The sequence below is a fragment of the Tursiops truncatus genome, chromosome X, assembly GCF_011762595.2.
Source record: "Tursiops truncatus isolate mTurTru1 chromosome X, mTurTru1.mat.Y, whole genome shotgun sequence".
NCBI lineage: Eukaryota > Metazoa > Chordata > Mammalia > Artiodactyla > Delphinidae > Tursiops > Tursiops truncatus.
In genome coordinates, this window is record NC_047055.1 from 28,294,530 (window position 1) to 28,311,682 (window position 17,153).

The 17,153-nt window shown below is 41.9% G+C and overlaps 2 protein-coding genes across 2 annotated transcripts; one reads left to right on the forward strand and one right to left on the reverse strand.

Moving 5' to 3' along the window:
• Positions 1-1,457: 1,457 nt before the first annotated feature.
• On the reverse strand, positions 1,458-5,246 carry NDUFA1 (NADH:ubiquinone oxidoreductase subunit A1). The gene is made up of 3 exons (XM_019949544.3): positions 5,113-5,246; positions 3,980-4,069; positions 1,458-1,613 (listed from the first exon to the last, which is right to left on the reverse strand). The coding sequence occupies exons 1-3, from the start codon at positions 5,212-5,214 to the stop codon at positions 1,593-1,595; spliced, it is 213 nt and encodes a 70-aa protein (XP_019805103.1). The 5' UTR covers positions 5,215-5,246; the 3' UTR covers positions 1,458-1,592.
• Positions 5,247-5,406: 160 nt separating this feature from the next.
• On the forward strand, positions 5,407-6,612 carry RNF113A (ring finger protein 113A). Its single transcript, XM_019949542.2, has one exon. The coding sequence runs from the start codon at positions 5,525-5,527 to the stop codon at positions 6,554-6,556; it is 1,032 nt and encodes a 343-aa protein (XP_019805101.1). The 5' UTR covers positions 5,407-5,524; the 3' UTR covers positions 6,557-6,612.
• The last annotated feature ends 10,541 nt before the right edge of the window (positions 6,613-17,153 follow it).

Below are 17,153 nucleotides of genomic sequence, written 5' to 3' on the forward strand. Positions count from 1 at the left end.
GTAACCTTTAAGAATTGTGACTTTGTTGTGTACCTGAAACTTATATAATACTGTACATCAACTATACTTTAATAAACATAAATAAAAAATAAAACCAAATGAATGGCATCGTTTACCAAGCATCCTTTCAACTGGCCTTAAAAGCAGGTGACCAATGGACCCGAGGTCAGCAGCCAGACCACATCTGTCATAGCTGCTGTAAGAAAACCCTTCTGGCTAACTGCACTTTCAAAAAATCAAGAGAAATGCAGGCTACAACGCACCACTATAGTCTTCTAGCTTCAAAGTGTGCATTTTAATCTGGTTTACTCCCTGGCAGTGGAGTATAAAAATAAGGCTAAATTTCATAGCAAGTGCCACAAAAAAGGGAGTGAAAAATTCGGACGCTAATGCTAAACCTGACCAACTGATTTTCTGTCACTTTGTAGCCCCTCGCTATACAGCCCTGACATTCATCTAAGGATGAATCCTCTAGTGGATGAGCCCTGCCTAGAGGTACAGTGGACAGAGAACAGACCTAAAAATCAATAGATTTAGTGACAAATTTAGTAATGTTGTCAGTAAGTCTCCTGTATTCCTATCTGTACTACCTGCCCTCTCTCTTCCTTTCCAGAGATAGTTCTCATAACAGTCAGCAAAATGAGCCCTGTGTAGCACTAAATAAAGACTAGAGGTTGTATTAAATTTGTAACCATGACCACAGCTTTCCTTAAACAGTTTCATCATCACAGGGTGGCACAATATACAGTATTCCTCTAAGTGGGACTGCCACCTCCTTCCTCTGTAAGCCCTGTCCTGTAAGATGAGGTCAATGGAAACTATACAGTGCAGGTGTGTTTAAGGTCACCAGCAGATCAAATGTTAAACTAAATAAAAGATGGGGATGACAAATAACTTAGTTTTCTCACCCAGAGGTCCTGTGGTCACCTGGGGTGTTGATCTGTACACATGGAGTATCACCATCTTCACAGTAGTTACACCCTTTCAGATCTTCATCTTATCTGAACATGCAATTCTTTATTTCAAATGGTCGGTACACTCATTTTAATAAACATAATCACTGTTGTTTCTGCTCTACACAGCAATCTAAAATAAAAATCAACACTTAAGTGAATACTATGTGCTGGATACAGAGTGCATGAAAGTTGAAGGTGCGGTCTGGAATTTTAAGCACATAGGATTCACCCAGAAAAGGAACTAGAAAAAAAACAAAGTACTACTTTTTCTGTATTCTCCTAGCAATCTCTGAAGAAACAATGGTTTTCAGTAATATTACAATAGCAGGAACTACCATTTGTGACACATTAGGCACCAGGCACAGTGATCGGCACTTGGTGTACATTATGTCTCTAATTTTACAAGCCTCAGTTGCCTTTAGTTTTTTTAAAGTGATAAGGCTACATTGGGTAGACTGCTTGATCTTGTGTAGTACCATTCTAAAAAGTAAAGAAAACCTCTGATTTTACTTTTTTGTTTTATTTTTATTACACACTACAAAATACACTGCATGCTACACAATACACTGCATAACCGTCTAGCAGGGGTAGACAAGCGTAACTGAGTTATTTTTCATCAATCAGGAAAATGCTTCCTTAATCAATGTTCTCCAAACCCTGAAAAACAGTTTAAAAAGGATGATGTGAGAATTCTGTTCCTGTCAAAGATGTACATGTACTATAACCTACAATGATTCCTATAACCTATAATGGCTCCTAATTTTCATTTTCTGACAGTAGCAAACATACCACTTTATATGAAAAGACAACCCCCCCTTCCACTTGCAATCAAGACTAAAGTAAAGCAACTATTTACCACCTGGATCCTTCTACAAAGCACCCTCAGCGTCAGAGGACAGTAAGGTAAATCCATTTTATAAAATAACAGCCAACATCAGGAAAGATATTATTAGCCCCATTCTACTTTTTTACAGGTGAAAAAAATGGAGGCTCAGAGAGATTTAAAGTCCCTCGTTTAAGTCAGTAAGGAAGCAGTAGAGCCAGAATTCAAGTTCAGGGACCCCCAACTCCAGAACTCTTGCCCTGTAAGCATGACACTATTCAGAAGACCACTCTATCTTACTCAGTTCACAACCAAATACTTCAGAAACAACAAAGTAAAAGAGTAATCAGTGATGACATTTCTTCCAGGTGTTAAAATAACACATTCCACGTATTCCGTTTCAATTGAAGGAAGAATCACCTTGAGAGAAATTAAAATTGCATAGTCCTAGGAGCCACCTTGTAAAAATCCTAATTCATTTGGTCCAGTCAGGGTCCTAGGAATCTGTATTTTATCTCACATGCCAGGTGATCCTGATGGCATACTTTTTTTTTCTTTTTTTTTGGCTGTGCGGCTTGCAGGATCTGAGTTCCCTAACCAGGGATCGAACCCGTGCCCCGTGTCCCTGCCCCTTGCAGTGGAAGCTCAGAGTCCTAACCACTGGACAGCCAAGGAATTCCTCCCCCACTCCCCCTTTTTTTGGTTATTCTTGAACCATACTTTGAGAAATACCACTCTAGATGAGTAGATATCTATCATCATGTTCATCAGATTAGATTCTCAAATAGCACTATACTGAGAGGCAGATCACATAGGTTGAGTCCTTATACTATAATTTAATCACTCTGACCTTCTGTTTTCTAATCTATAAAATGGAATTAATATTTACCTAGATTTGCTGTGAAGGGTGAATCAGCAAGGAGAAAGTATAAAATAGTAAAATTTTTACAAGAATAATGAGGATGAACTCCTACAATATATAAGAACATACTATTAAGTTGAACCATATGAAAATGCTACTGCTTGGCCATTTTTTGTTTGTTTGTTTGTTTGTTTGCGGTACGCGGGCCTCTCACCGCTGTGGCCCCTCCCATTGCAGAGCACAGGCTCCGGACGCGCAGGCCCAGCAGCCACAGCCCACGGGCCCAGCCGCTCCGCGGCACGTGGGATCCTCCTGGACCGGGGCACGAACCCGCGACCCCTGCATCGGCAGGCGGACTCCCAACCACTGCACCACCAGGGAAGCCCTGCTTGGCCATTTTTGACCCACAAAAACAGCAGTTTCATATGATTCAATCAAATAAAAAATTATAGTAATTCTTTAATGTACTGGTGCAGGAACTGGCAAACCAATGGAGTATAGAAGAGTGCATTCATGAAACAGACCCATGTGTATATGGAAATTTAGTTTACTAGAGTGGTATTTCAAATAAAAAATGGACTTTTCCATATGTAGATAACTGTGACAACTGGCTGTTTCTTGGAGAAAACTAAAGTTAAATCCTTGCTTCACATTATACCCCAAAATGACCTGTAGACAGGTCAGAGCACTAAATGTAAAAAAGACTTTAATGGTATTTGGAGAAACTGTAGAAAGATATTTTTAGAATCTTGGGTACAAAAGTCATTTGTAAACAAGATATAAAACCCAAAATCCAGAACGATAAAAATATGATAAACTGAACATCAAGATTAAAAACTATCTGATCAGCTCGGTGCTTTGTGACCACCTAGAGGGGTGGGATAGGGAGGGTGGGAGGGAGGGAGATGCAAGAGGGAAGAGACATGGGAACATATGTATAACTGATTCACTTTGTTATAAAGCAGAAACTAACACACCATTGTAAAGCAATTATACTCCAATAAAGACGTTAAAAAAAAAACTATCTGATGAAAGCCACCATAAAGTAAAAAAGACAGCAGACTGAGAAAAATATTTGCCACATATAAAAGAGACAAAAGATTAATATCTGTAATATATATATAAGAAGCCCTATAAATCAAAAAGAAAAAGACAACAGAACAAGAAAGGATATAGGCAGATGATCCACATAATAAGAAATGCAAAGGATCATTAAATATGTAAAAGACAGTGCTATTTTAGTTTGCATTTTCCCAGTCTGCTGTAAGACCTTTGGCAAAACATTAACCAGAATGCACCTCAACCCTGACAGATGGGCTAGCGTCAGAGCCATCTTACCTTTGATACATAGTAACGATTAACTCCAGAGATGCGCCTATCTCTTTCCATCAAATTCCACTGATATGAATAATGGGCAACCCTTTTTTCCTACAATTAAAAGAAATTGTTATTGTAGTTTACAAAGATGAGTGACCCAATAGAGGGATATTTATAAGTGACATTCCAGAAAAATGGAATCACTGATATAAAAACTAAATTAACAATATAAGACCAGAATCCTAAATAAAATCGGACCACTAAACTTTAGAGCTAAGATGGTAACCATGAGTTCTTACACTTTCTATTTTAACCAGCATCATTTTTTTTTCTTTCCTCCTTTCTTTTTTTTTTTTAAAGTCATGACTACTTGTTCCCTTTGGGGACCCTAGTGAGAAGAAACGACAGTGGTAGATCACAAGTGAAAGACAATCACAAAACCAGAAAGTAAGTACATTTATACTCTGAGATAATGTGAAGGACTAATTAGAGAGGAAAATCACAAATCCTAATGTGAAAAACAGGAGCATGACCTAAGTTCCTAAAGGCTTGCAAGAGAAAGTGGGAGGATAAAAAAATGTCAAGGTAAAAAAAACCTAATTAAGGGGAATTTCCTGGAGGTCCAGTGGTTCGGACTGGGCACTTTCACTGCCCGAGCGGGGTTCAACCCCTGGTCGGGGAACTGAGATCCCGAAAGCCGCGCGGCGCAGCCAAAAACAAAACAAAGGCTAGAAAAAAGTGAAAAACATGAAGATACCAAGATATGGATGCGAGAAATTAAAACCAAAATCCAGCAAGAAAGGAGACCAGAGGTCAGAGGGAGTGGGGCCAAGACTAATCGACGCCTCTCTCCTCTGCCTAGCAGTTTGGACCTACCTCTTTCAATCTCCTATCTTTCCAGCCCCCAAAACTCTACTCCGCCCTCCTGCCCACGCTTCACCTAGCAGCCAGCTGTTTCTTGCTAAAGTAGAATACGGTTCCCGTCGGCTTCGTTCCACAAGCCTCTGCTTTTAGGCAATAAAAAGAAAAAGGGCCGATCTCGGTATTCCCCATCTCGGAGAGAGGCTCCGGGTTCTAATGGGTTCCCGACCCCACCGCCCATTTCGTAACGCCAGCCGGTGGAGTCAGCCGCCGGGCCGGAGAAGCCGCCTTACCTTGCCCCCGTTAGTGAACCTGTGGATGCGTGCAGTGGCCATTCCCGGGATGAATAAGCACACGGCCATGACGGCGATCCCGGGGAGAATCTCGAACCACATCGCGACACCGTTACCAAGGCCAAACACTTCCTTCCACGCTCCTTAAAGGTGACCCGGCTTCAATCCCTTTCCCGTAACTTCCGCGGCAGCGAACGAGCGGGGCGGAGTCATGTACGCGGAGGAAGCTACGGAGCGCGGCAGGGCCCAAGCGTGGCGCGCGCCTGCGCTCTCGCACACTCTTGCTCCCACAGTCATCGTTCCGCAGCGGATTTTGCACCGACTCGCGGTCAAGTGCAAGACGTGCAGTGACGTGAAGCAGCTCCGCGCCGCCCAGCAGGCCACAGCCGTTTCGGAGCTCGAAACTCTTAAAATGGCAGAGCAACTTTCTCCAGGAAAGACGACAGACCAGGTGTGCACCTTTTTTTTCAAAAAGCCTGTGCGAAAAGGGGCTGCAGGCCGCAGAAAGCGCCCGGTCTGCAAACGAGAGTCCGGAGACAGCAGCAGCAGTGACGAAGGCAACACTGTGATCCGCCCGGAAAAGAAGCGGGCGACCCACAATCCGATGATACAGAAAACCCGTGGCAGTGGTAAACAGAATGCGGCTTACGGCGACCTGAGTAGCGGAGAGGGGGAGGGGGAGAACGAGCCCGAGAGCCTCGGCGTGGTGTATAAGTCCACTCGCTCGGCGAAACCCGTGGGGCCAGAAGATATGGGGGCGACTGCTGTCTACGAACTAGACACAGAGAAGGAACGTGACGCGCAAGCCATCTTTGAGCGCAGCCAGAAGATCCAGGAGGAGCTGAAGGGCAAGGAAGATGACAAGATCTATCGGGGAATCAATAATTATCAGAAATACATGAAGCCTAAGGATACGTCTATGGGCAATGCTTCCTCCGGGATGGTGAGGAAGGGCCCCATCCGAGCTCCCGAGCATCTGCGTGCCACCGTGCGCTGGGATTACCAGCCCGACATTTGTAAGGACTACAAGGAGACTGGCTTTTGCGGCTTCGGAGACAGCTGCAAATTCCTTCATGACCGTTCAGATTACAAGCATGGGTGGCAGATCGAACGTGAGCTTGATGAGGGTCGCTATGGTGTCTATGAGGATGAAAACTATGAAGTGGGAAGTGATGAGGAGGAAATACCATTCAAGTGTTTCATCTGTCGCCAGACCTTCCAAAACCCAGTTGTCACCAAGTGCAGGCATTATTTCTGCGAGAGCTGTGCCCTGCAGCATTTCCGCACCACCCCGCGCTGCTATGTCTGTGACCAGCAGACCAATGGCGTCTTCAATCCAGCGAAAGAATTGATTGCTAAACTGGAGAAGCACAGAGCTCCAGAAGAGGATGGTGCTTCCGATTTCCCAGAAGATCCCGATGAGGGTCCAATTCCCATTACTTAATTTTCCCATTATTCTCAAATCTCAAAATAAATGTTTTTTTGTTTTGGAAATCTTAATTTGTGTCCTTCCTTTCTAGGGAAAGTGAGAGTAAAAGGCGGGTGGTGAAGTAGGGTGCTGGATGGATGGCTTGTAAAAGCACCAAGGTAGGTATAATCTGGATTTTTACCTGGTATAAATGCTGCCTGTGTGTAACAGATACTTTTCAAAACCCTTTAGCATAAATTTGGGGGATGGGAGAAGTTCGAGAAAAGAGCTAGAATTTGCTTGAAGTGACCAAAGCTGTGATGAAAGCAAGAACTGGACCTATTTATTATATCACATTTTTGCATCACTTAATAATTTACAAAAGTACTTTCATACATTATCCGTCTTGGGAGCGCGTACTACTTCAAAATACACCCCAGCCGGGCTTCCCTGGTGGCGCAGTGGTTGAGAGTCCGCCTGCCGATGCAGGGGACGCGGGTTTGTGCCCCGGTCGGGGAAGATCCCACATGCCGCGGAGCGGCTGGGCCCGTGAGCGATGGCCGCTGAGCCTGCGCGTCCGGAGCCTGTGCTCCGCAACGGGAGAGGCCACAGCAGTGAGAGGCCCACGTACCGCAAAAAACAAAACAAAACAAAATACACCCCAGCCAAGGTGTGTCTGTTGGGGGTTGAGGGCAGCAGTGGGAGTGGGAGAATTGGGTCGGGAGACTGGTAGCTATAGCCCCACAGCCTGTGCGTATGGGAGATGCTCCTTGCTCTCCTTAAAGCACCTTTAGGTAACCCCCTGCCATGGATGACTGAAATGGCCTATGCTCCGTGGTCCAGTATGACAGCCACTACACTAGCTTCGTGTGGCTGTTCAGCACTTGAAATGTGGCTGGTAGCCACCGTTTTGGACATGCAGTTCTACACTGAACTTGTGAACCTGCAGAGGGCAAAAATCTAACATTTTATGATCCATTGTCTGAAACTGTGTGCTCTCAGACCCTGTAATAGAGCTGATCACGCCCTATTAAAGTTAATCTATGTACCTGTGTTCCCAACTAGTTTGTGAACTCCTCAGTGACCAGGCCAGTGCTTGGCATATAATAAGCACTTAATAAATAAACCCACAGAGGTTTGAAAAAGGAGATCAGGGCCAAAGCCTTGAACCCAAGCCGAGGAGCTTTGACTATATTCCGTTGGTAATGACGAGATAGAGACTTGGGGAAGGGAACACAATCAGACTTTTTTTTTTTTAATGTTACTGTGGTTGCAGGCTATTGGATAGATGGCAGGGAGATGGAAGGCAGGGAGGCCAGTTAGGGAAAATGACTAGTAAATTTTTCTTGATCTGACTAGAATTTGGGCTGATCCCAGGAAACAGATGTAAGAATAAATTGTGGGTTAGTTTCTATATTCATATTCATTAGTCCATTTAAAGATATTCTTTGAGCAACTCTGTCAGGCACCATGCCTGGCATACAGGATATTAGCAAACAAGATAGACATAGCCCCTTACCTCATGGAGCTGGACATCAAACAGTGCAGGTGTGATGAGTACAAGAACAAAAGTGCAGTGGGTTGATCTCTCAGGATTAAGCCGATCCCAGACTTTGGGAGAGTTCAGAATCAAACTCACTTGATATAATGTGATAACATTCTTTAACAGAATGTATTAAGTACAGTGGGGATACATGAGAAGCCTAGTGGGAAAAGGGCTAAAGAAAGCATCACACAGAAAACAGCATTTAAGAGATGAGACAAAAAAACAGCAGAACAGGAAAGAGGAAGTTGTAGAGGCAGATGGAGAAAGAGAAGCTTACACTGAGGTGGAACGCAAAGGAAGACAGTGTTCTAAAAAGTGTCATGGAAAGAAACAGGACAATGACTAGCAAAAATCAGTGGTGTACTCAAGGTATTTTTCATGTTTACAAAGTTTATGATTAAAGTTTTTAAAAGAAATATTTTTATCACGTTTAATTAAATGGTGCAACTTCATTTCATAGGTGAAAACTAAATAGTTATTCCTACAAATTAAAAAAAAATTAAACATGGAGGGAGTTCCCTAGTGGTTAAGACTCCGGGCTTCCACTGTCGTGGCCCGAGTTCAGTCCCTAGCTGGGGAACTGAGATCCCGCAAGCCTTGTGGCGTGGCAAAAAATAAATAAATATGGGGGGGGGAAGAAAGCATGCCAGCAGAGATGAGTTGCAGCTGGACTCTGAAGGCGCTAACCTAGTCTGAGAGCTCAGAGGAGGCTCCCCTAGGAGATGACCCTCAAATTGAGACCTGAAAGGGGGGTGGTAGGAAGAGTATCACAGTCAGAGGGTTAGTATACACCAAGGACCTGAAGTGAGGGACTGGCTTCAGCTAAGAACTCAAAGCAGACCAGGATGCTGGAGGCAAAAGACAGATGGTAGTCAGTGCCAAGTCAGCCACATTGCAAGTCATGTTAAGGACTCTGGACTTTATCAGAAGGGCAAAGGGATGCCATCAAAGGGTTTTAAGAAAGAAAGTGAGATGATCAGATCTGAATTTTAAAAAGATAATTCTGCAGTGTGGGAAATGGATTGTGGAGACTGGACACAAGCCAGAGAGATCAGTTAGGAGGCTCATGCACTAGTCCAGGCGATATGATGGCAGACTGGACTAGACCGGAGGCTGTGGACATTCATTTAATAAATAGTTTTTGAGCACCCACTATATGCCAGGCATTGAGTTAAGCACTGGAGATACAGCCAAAGCAAAAGCATTCAAGTCCCTGCACTCTAGAACTTACATGAGAGAGACTAACAGAATTATACATGCATAATATATAATAGATTGAGCTAAGTGCTATGAAGAACAATGAAGCAAGGTAAGGGGATGAGAGTGCAGGGTGGGGGGGGCATGTTATTTTATATAGGGTGGTCAGGGAGCGCCTCTTCTGATAAGGTGACATTTGAGCAGAGACCTAAATGAAGCAGATATCTGGGAGAAGAGCATTCCAGACAGAACACCAAGTGCAAAGGCCCTGAGGCAGGAAAGTGCCTGACGTGTCCTAGGAACAGTGAGGAAGAAATGTAATTATCTGTTTTGGGAGCCCGTACAGAGTAGACTGAAGGAAGAGGAAAGAACTCTAAGATTAGATAAGAAAGGTAATGGCGGGGGCGAGGGCAGACTGTGTACAGCCTTATGAGCCATTGTACGAACTTGAGTTTTTATTCTCAGTGACATGGAGGGTCACTGGGAGGTTCTGAGCAGAGGACTAACATGATCTAACACTGGCTTTAAAAAGGATCCTTCTGGAACTTATGGGGGATAATGGAAATGTTTTATATCTTAACCGGGGTATTTGTTACACAGGTGTCTACATTTGTCCAAACTCACTGGACTGTACATGTATGTGCATTTCATTGTATGTGATTATATCTCATTAAGAAACACCTCCAGATCAAAGGAGAAAAAAAAGAAACTGGTTGCTATGTCGAAAATAAACCAGGGCAGGAGGGTCAAGGGATGAAGCACAGAGATCAGTTAGAAGGCTACTGCTGTTGGGACTTTGCTGGTGGTGCAGTGGGTAAGAATCTGCCTGCCAGTGCAGGGGACGTGGGTTCGAGCCCGGGTCCGGGAAGATCCCACATGCCGCGGAGCAACTAAGCCCGTGCACCACAACTACTGAGCCTGCGTGCTAGAGCCCACGAGCCACAACTACTGAGCCAGCATGCTGCAACTATCGAAGCCCGTGTGCCTAGAGCCTATGCTCTACAACAAGAGAAGCCACTGCAATGAGAATCCTGCGCACTGCAACGAAGAGTAGCCCCTGCTCGCCACAACTAGAGAAAGCCAGCACAGAGCAATGAAGACCCAACTCAGCCAGAAAAAAAAAAAAAGGTTGTCCAGGTGAGAGATGGTAAGTGCCTCAAGCCAGGTGGTGGTGAGAAGAGGTCAGATTCTGAATGTAGTTTGAAGGTAAAACTGACAAGTTGTCTTGACAGGTTAGATATGAGGTGTAAGACAGAAGAGTCAAGGTGACTCCAAGATTTTTGACCTGAGCAACCAGGTGGAAAGTGGTACCACTTAGTGAGATGGAGAGAGGCACATAGAGAAAAGTGCATAAAACATAACTTTGCAGTATAACAAGTAGTTACATAGGAACCCCTTGCATAACCACCACCCAGGTCAAGAAATACAAAACTGACAACACTCAAGAAGCCCATCACATTATCCAGATTCTCCAGATGACACACACAGGTAACCACTACGCTGATTTTTATGGTAATCACTCCCTTGCTTTTTTTCCATTGATCTTCCTCTTTAGCTATTTATCTCTCCTTCCCTCTCGCCCAACCAAGAATAATGTATACTTAATGTCTTTTGTTTCTCTCCCATGTACTCTTCTTTGTAACAGCTTTATTGAGATATAATTCACATATCATATAATTCACCATTTTAAAATATGCATTTGAGTGGCTTTTTGTATATTCACCAAGGTTGTGCAACCATCACCACTATCTAATTTCAGAAAATTTTCAATACTTCAAAAAGAAAAGCAATACCCTACACCTGAAACTGACACAACATTGTAAATCAACTATACTCCAATAAAATTTTTTCTAATTTTTTAAAATTTAAAAAAGTTTGCTAATAAAAAAAAATAGAAAGAAAAGCATACCCATTAGCAGTCACTCTCCATCCCCCCAGGCAACCAGTAATCTCCTGTCTCTACATATTCACCTCTTCTGGACATTTCATATCAATGGAATCATATAATATGTGGCCTTTTGTGACTGCCTGCTTTCACTGAGCGTGCTCTCAACGTTCATCCATGTTGTACAGTATATCAATACATTCCTTAAGGGGGCTGAATAATATTCCATTTTATGGTTATACTATATTTTGTTTACCCATTCATCAGTTGATGGACTTTAGGTTGTTTCCACATTTTGGCTATTATGAGTAATGATACATTCATGTACACACATTTCTGTGTGGATGTGCATCTTCATTTCTCTTGGGGAGATACCTAGAAGTGGAAATGCTGTCATATGGTAACTGTTTAACCTTTTTTAAAACATTTTTTTTAACTGAAGTGAAATTCACATAACAAGAAGTTAACCGGTTTAAAAGGAACAGTTTGGTGACATTACCTCTATATAATTCCAAAACATTTTCATCACCCCAGAAGAAAGCCTCATACCCATTAAGCAAATGATCCTCATTCTCTCCTCCCAGCATCTCCTGGCAACCGCCAATATGCATTCCGTTTCTGTGGATTTAGCTATTCTAGATACTTCATATAAATAGAATCATATAATATGTAGTCTTTTGTGTCTGGCTTTCACTTAACATAATGTTTTCAAGGTTCATTCACATTGTAGTATGTATCAGAACTTCCTTTTTGAGGCTGAATAATATTCCATTGTATGTATATACCACAATTTATTATCCATTCATCTGTTGATGGACATTTTTTATTTTCCACCTTTTGGCAATTGTGAATAGGGCTACTCTGAAAATGTGTACATATCTCTGAGTACCTGTTTTTCAATTCTTTTGAGTATTCACCTAGGAGTAGAATTGCTGGGTCATATGGTAATGCTATCTTTTTTTTTTTTGGCCGCGTTTGTTCTTCCTTGCTGTGCATGGGCTTTCTCTACTTGTGGTGAGCAAAGGCTATTCTTCATTGCGGTGCACGGGCTTCTCATTGCGGTGGCTTCTCTTGTTGCGGAGCACGAGCTCTAGGCGCGTGGGCTCAGTAGTTGTGTCTCACGGGCTCTAGAGCACAGGCTCAGTAGTTGTGGCGCACAGGCTTAGTTGCTCCGCAGTATGGGGGATCCTCCCAGGCGAGGGATTGAACCCGTGTCCCCTGCATTGGCAGGCAGATTCTTAGCCACTGTGCCACCAGGGAAGTCCCTGGTAATGCTATCTTTAACTTTTTGAAGAACTGGCAAACTGTTTTCCACAGCAGCTGTGCCATTTTATATTCCTGCCAGCAATGTAAGAGGGCTCCAATTTCTCCACATCACCAGCACTTACTTCCTTTTTTTTTTTTAATAGCAATCCTAGTAGCTGTGAAGTGGTATCTCATCATGGCTTGGATTTGTACCTCCCTAATGACTAATGCCGACCATCTTTACATGTGCTTGTTAGCCATCTGTATGTCATCTTTGGAGAAATGTCTATTCAAGTCCTTTACCCATTTTTTAATTGGTTTCTTTGACTTTGGGTTGTTCAGTTGTAAGAGTTCTTTATATATTCTGGATACCAGGCCCATATCAGATATATAATTTGCAAATATTGTCTCCCAACCTGTGGGTTGTCTTTTTACTTTCTTGTTGGTATTCTTTGAAGCACAAAAGGTTTTAATTTTGATGAAGTACAATTTAACCATTTTTCTTTTGTTATTCATACTTTGGCATCACATCTGAGAATACATAAATCTGATAAATAAATCTGAAGTCATAGAGATTTACCCCTATGTTTCCAAGAGTTTTATAGTTTTAGCTCTTACTTTTAGGTTTTTGATACAATTTGAGTTAATTTTTGTATATGGCATGAGATAAGGGTTTGGTTTCATTCTTTGGCCTGTGGCTATCAAGTGACCTAGCACCATTTGTTGAAAAGACCATTGAATGTTCTTGGCAGTCTTGTAAAATTATCAGTTGACCATAGACAGATGGGCTTGTTTCTGGACTCTCAATTCTATTCCATTTATCTATATATCTATTTTTATGCCAGTACCACAAGGTCTTGATTACTGTTGTTTTGTAGAAAGTTTTGAAAACAGGAAGTGTGAGCCCTCCTATTGTTTTGGATATCCTGGATCTCCTGCAATTCCTTATGAATTCCTTATGAATGTTTGAGTCAGCTTGTCAATTTCCACAAATAAATCAGCTGGAATTTTGATAGAGATTGCATTGAATCTGTAGATCAACTTAGGAAGCACTGCCATCTAAATAATATTAATTAATATCGTGAATTCCCTGGCAGTCCGGTGGTTAAGACTCCACACTTTCACTGCTGAGGGTCTGGGTTCAATCCCTGGTCAGGGAATTAATACCCTGCAAGCCTCATGGCGACGTGGCCAAAATAAATAAAGTAACTAAAAAAATTAATGTTAATCTTCTAATCAGTGAACACAGGATGTTTTTCCATTCATTTTAATCTTTAATTTCTTTTACAGTTATTCATGGTATTCATTTATAATCCTTTTCATCTTTATAAGATCATCAGTAATGTCCCCTCTTTTATTTTTTTTATTTTTTTGGCCACGCCGCACAGCTTGTGGGATCTTAGTTCCCCGATCAGGGACTGAACCCAGGCCCTGCAGTGAAAGTGCCGAGTTCTAACCACTGGACAGCCAGGGACTTCCCTATTCATTTCTGATTCTAGTAATTTGAGTCCTCTCTCTTTTGCTATTTATTTATTTAGTCAATCTAGCTAAAAGTTTACCAATTTTATTGATCTTTTCAAAGAACCAGCTCTGGTTTCATTGATTTTTCTCTATTTTTCTGTTCTCTCTTTCATTAATTTCCCCTCTAATCTTAATTATTCCCTTCCTTCTGCTTGCTTTAGGTTTAGTTGGAAAAGACACTTTTCCAGTGTGTTAAAGTAGAAAGTTAGGTGATTAATTTGAGATTTTTCTTTTTTTAATCTACAGATTTAAAGCTATAAATTTCCCACTAAGCACTGCTTTTGCTGCATCTCATAAGTTTTGGTATGTTGTGTCTTCATTTCATTCATCTCAAAGTACTTTCTAATTTTCCATTTGACTTCTTTGATTCATTGATTGTTTTAGAGTATGTTGTTTAATTTCCATATATTTATAAATTTTCCAGTTTTTCTTCTGTTATTGATTTCTAATTTCATTCCACTGTAGCTAGAGAACATACTTTGTATTCTTTCTATCCTTTTAAATTTATTGAGGTTTGTTTTATGGCCTATCATTTGGTCCATTCTAGAGAATGTCCCATGTACACTTGAGAAGAATGTACATTCTCTTGTTGGGTGGAGGGTTCTAAGAGTGGGATGTGTCTCTTAGATCTATTTGGTTTATAGTGTTGTTAGATTTTTCTATTTCTGTGTTGATCTTCTGCCTACTTATTCTATCCATTATTGAAAATGGGGTATTGAAGTCTCAAAAATTATTGAATTGTCCATCTCTCCCTACATTCCTGTCAGTTTTTCCCTCATGTATATTGGTGCTCCTTTACTAAGTGCATATATTTTATAATTGTTATATCTTCTTGATGGATTGAGCCCTTTATCATTATAGAATGTCCCTCTTTATCTGTAGTAACACTTTTTTGTTTTAAAGTCTATTATGTCTGATATTAGTATAGCCATTTCAGCTCTCTTGTGGTTGCTGTTTACATGATATATCTTTTTCAGCCTATTTATATCTTTGAATCTAAAGTGTGTCTCCCGGGAATTCCCTGGCGGTCCAGTGGTTAGGACTCCTTGCTTCCACTGCAAGGGGCACAGGTTCAACCCCCGGTCAGGGAACTAAGATGGCACAGCCCCCCCCCCCCAAAAAAAAAGGTGTGTCTCCTGTAGACAATAACAGTTGGATCTTGTTTTTTTACCCAGTGTGACAAACTTTATCTTTTGCGTTGTTTAATCCATTCACATTTACTGTTACTGTTGATAGAGTTGAATGTATGTTTGTATTTTACTTTTTTTCATTTATGTTCCTCTGTTCCAACTTTACTGCTTTCTTTTGCATTAAGTGAATATTTTTCTAATATAGCATTTTAACTTCTTTAATGATTTTTTCACATTTTTGGAATTATTTCCCTAATGGCAGCTCTAGGGTTTACCATTCATGTCTTTTTTCTTTTTGGCTGTGCTGGGTCTTCATTGCTGCGCACGGGCTTTCTCTAGTTGCAGCAAGCAGGGGCTACTTCACTGCCATGCTTCGGCTTCTCATCGCAGTGGCTTCTCTTGTTGTGGAGCACAGGCTCTAGAGTGCGTGCCACAACTACTGAGCCCACGTGCCACAACTACTGACACCCATGCGCCTAAAGCCTATGCTCCACAACAAGAGAAGCCACTGCAGTGAGAAGCCCGCTCACCACAACAAAGAGTAGCCCCTGCTCACCACAACTAGAGAAAGCCCGCGCACAGCAACGAAGACCCGATGCAGCCAAAAATAAAATTAATTAATTAGGGCTTCCCTGGTGGCGCAGTGGTTGGGAGTCCGCCTGCCAATGCAGGGGACACCGGTTCGTGCCCCAGTCCTGGAAGATCCCACATGCCGCGGAGTGGCTAGGCCTGTGCTTCGCAACGGGAGAGGCCACAACAGTGAGAGGCCCACGTACCGCAAAAAATATATATATATATCCTTTATAAAAAAAACCTCAGATTTATACTAATTTATACTAATTTATTTCCAGTGAGATATAAAACATTCCTATATACTTCTATACCCTTTTGCCCCTTTTTGTGATATTACTGTTACACATATTACATCTATAAATGTTACAAACTAATAATACATTATTATATTACTTTATATAATTTTATGACTTTTACAGGAGCTAAGAAAAGAAAGGAGAACAAGTATATATTTATACCTTCTGTTATATTAACCTTCTTTTTATCATTTTTCCTTAGCCCAATACATCTTTGTTCCACCCACCTCCTTTGTGCTACTATTGGAAAATATATTACATTTCTATGTTATAGGCCCAACAATACACTATAGACATATCATTTTCTACAGTTAATATATAAACTGGTTAAGAGAAGAAAGGAGAAGAAATATGCATTTATATTGTCTTTAATAATTATACAACTACTGTTGGTTTGTAACCTCAGGAGTTCCCCAGGTGAAATCTGAAATTGGCCCCCTTACATGGAGGGTAAGGAGATACCAATGAAAGAGGCAGACCACTCCAGATTTGTAGGTGGCAGTTTTAATAAGCAAGGGAACTTACATAGGAGGCGTGTCTTGGGTGGTTGCAAGCTAAGTAAATCTCTGCATCCACCCATCAGAATCTTAAAAGTTTACATAGAGGCCTTAACAGGGTTCAGTCACATATTCAGTCCAGGTGGTCTCAACAATTCAGCATTACTCTCTCAAGGCTACATTCTTGAAATGGCACCTAGTGTGGGAATGGTGGGTAGAATACATATTCCACTGACTCAGGTAGTGGGGATAAGGAGCCTCTAATTGCCTGGGTCCAGCTTTCGGGTCAACCAACGATCACATCTTGATGACCTCCTCCAACAATTACCTTTACCTTTGTTCTTTGGGGTTTTTTGTATGGATTTGAACTAATATCTGGGGTCACTTGATATCAGCCTAAACAACTTCCTATTTCTTGTAAGGTAGGTCTACTAGCAATAAAGTCTCTCAGTTTTTATATACCTGGGAATGTCTTTATTTCACCTTCTTCTTTTTTTTTTTTTTTTTTTGTGGTACGCGGGCCTCTCCCTGTTGTGGCCTCTCCCGTTGCGGAGCACAGGCTCCGGACGCGCAGGCCCAGCGGCCATGGCTCACGGGCCCAGCCGCTCCGCGGCATGTGGGATTCTCCCAGACCAGGGCACGAACCCATGTCCCCTGCATCGGCAGGCGGACTCTCAACCACTACGCCACCAGGGAAGCCCCACCTTCATTTTTGAAAGATAGCTTTGCTCAATACAGGATTC

Excerpts from the sequence above, each read along its gene's own strand:
- NDUFA1 (XM_019949544.3), bottom strand. The coding sequence starts at position 5,214 with ATGTGGTTCGAGATTCTCCCCGGGATCGCCGTCATGGCCGTGTGCTTA. Across the intron at positions 4,070-5,112 it reads GGTTCACTAACGGGGGCAAG|GAAAAAAGGGTTGCCCATTA; the intron begins GTAAGGCGGCTT and ends TTTTAATTGTAG. Across the intron at positions 1,614-3,979 it reads ATCGTTACTATGTATCAAAG|GGTTTGGAGAACATTGATTA; the intron begins GTAAGATGGCTC and ends ACTGTTTTTCAG.
- RNF113A (XM_019949542.2), top strand. The coding sequence starts at position 5,525 with ATGGCAGAGCAACTTTCTCCAGGAAAGACGACAGACCAGGTGTGCACC.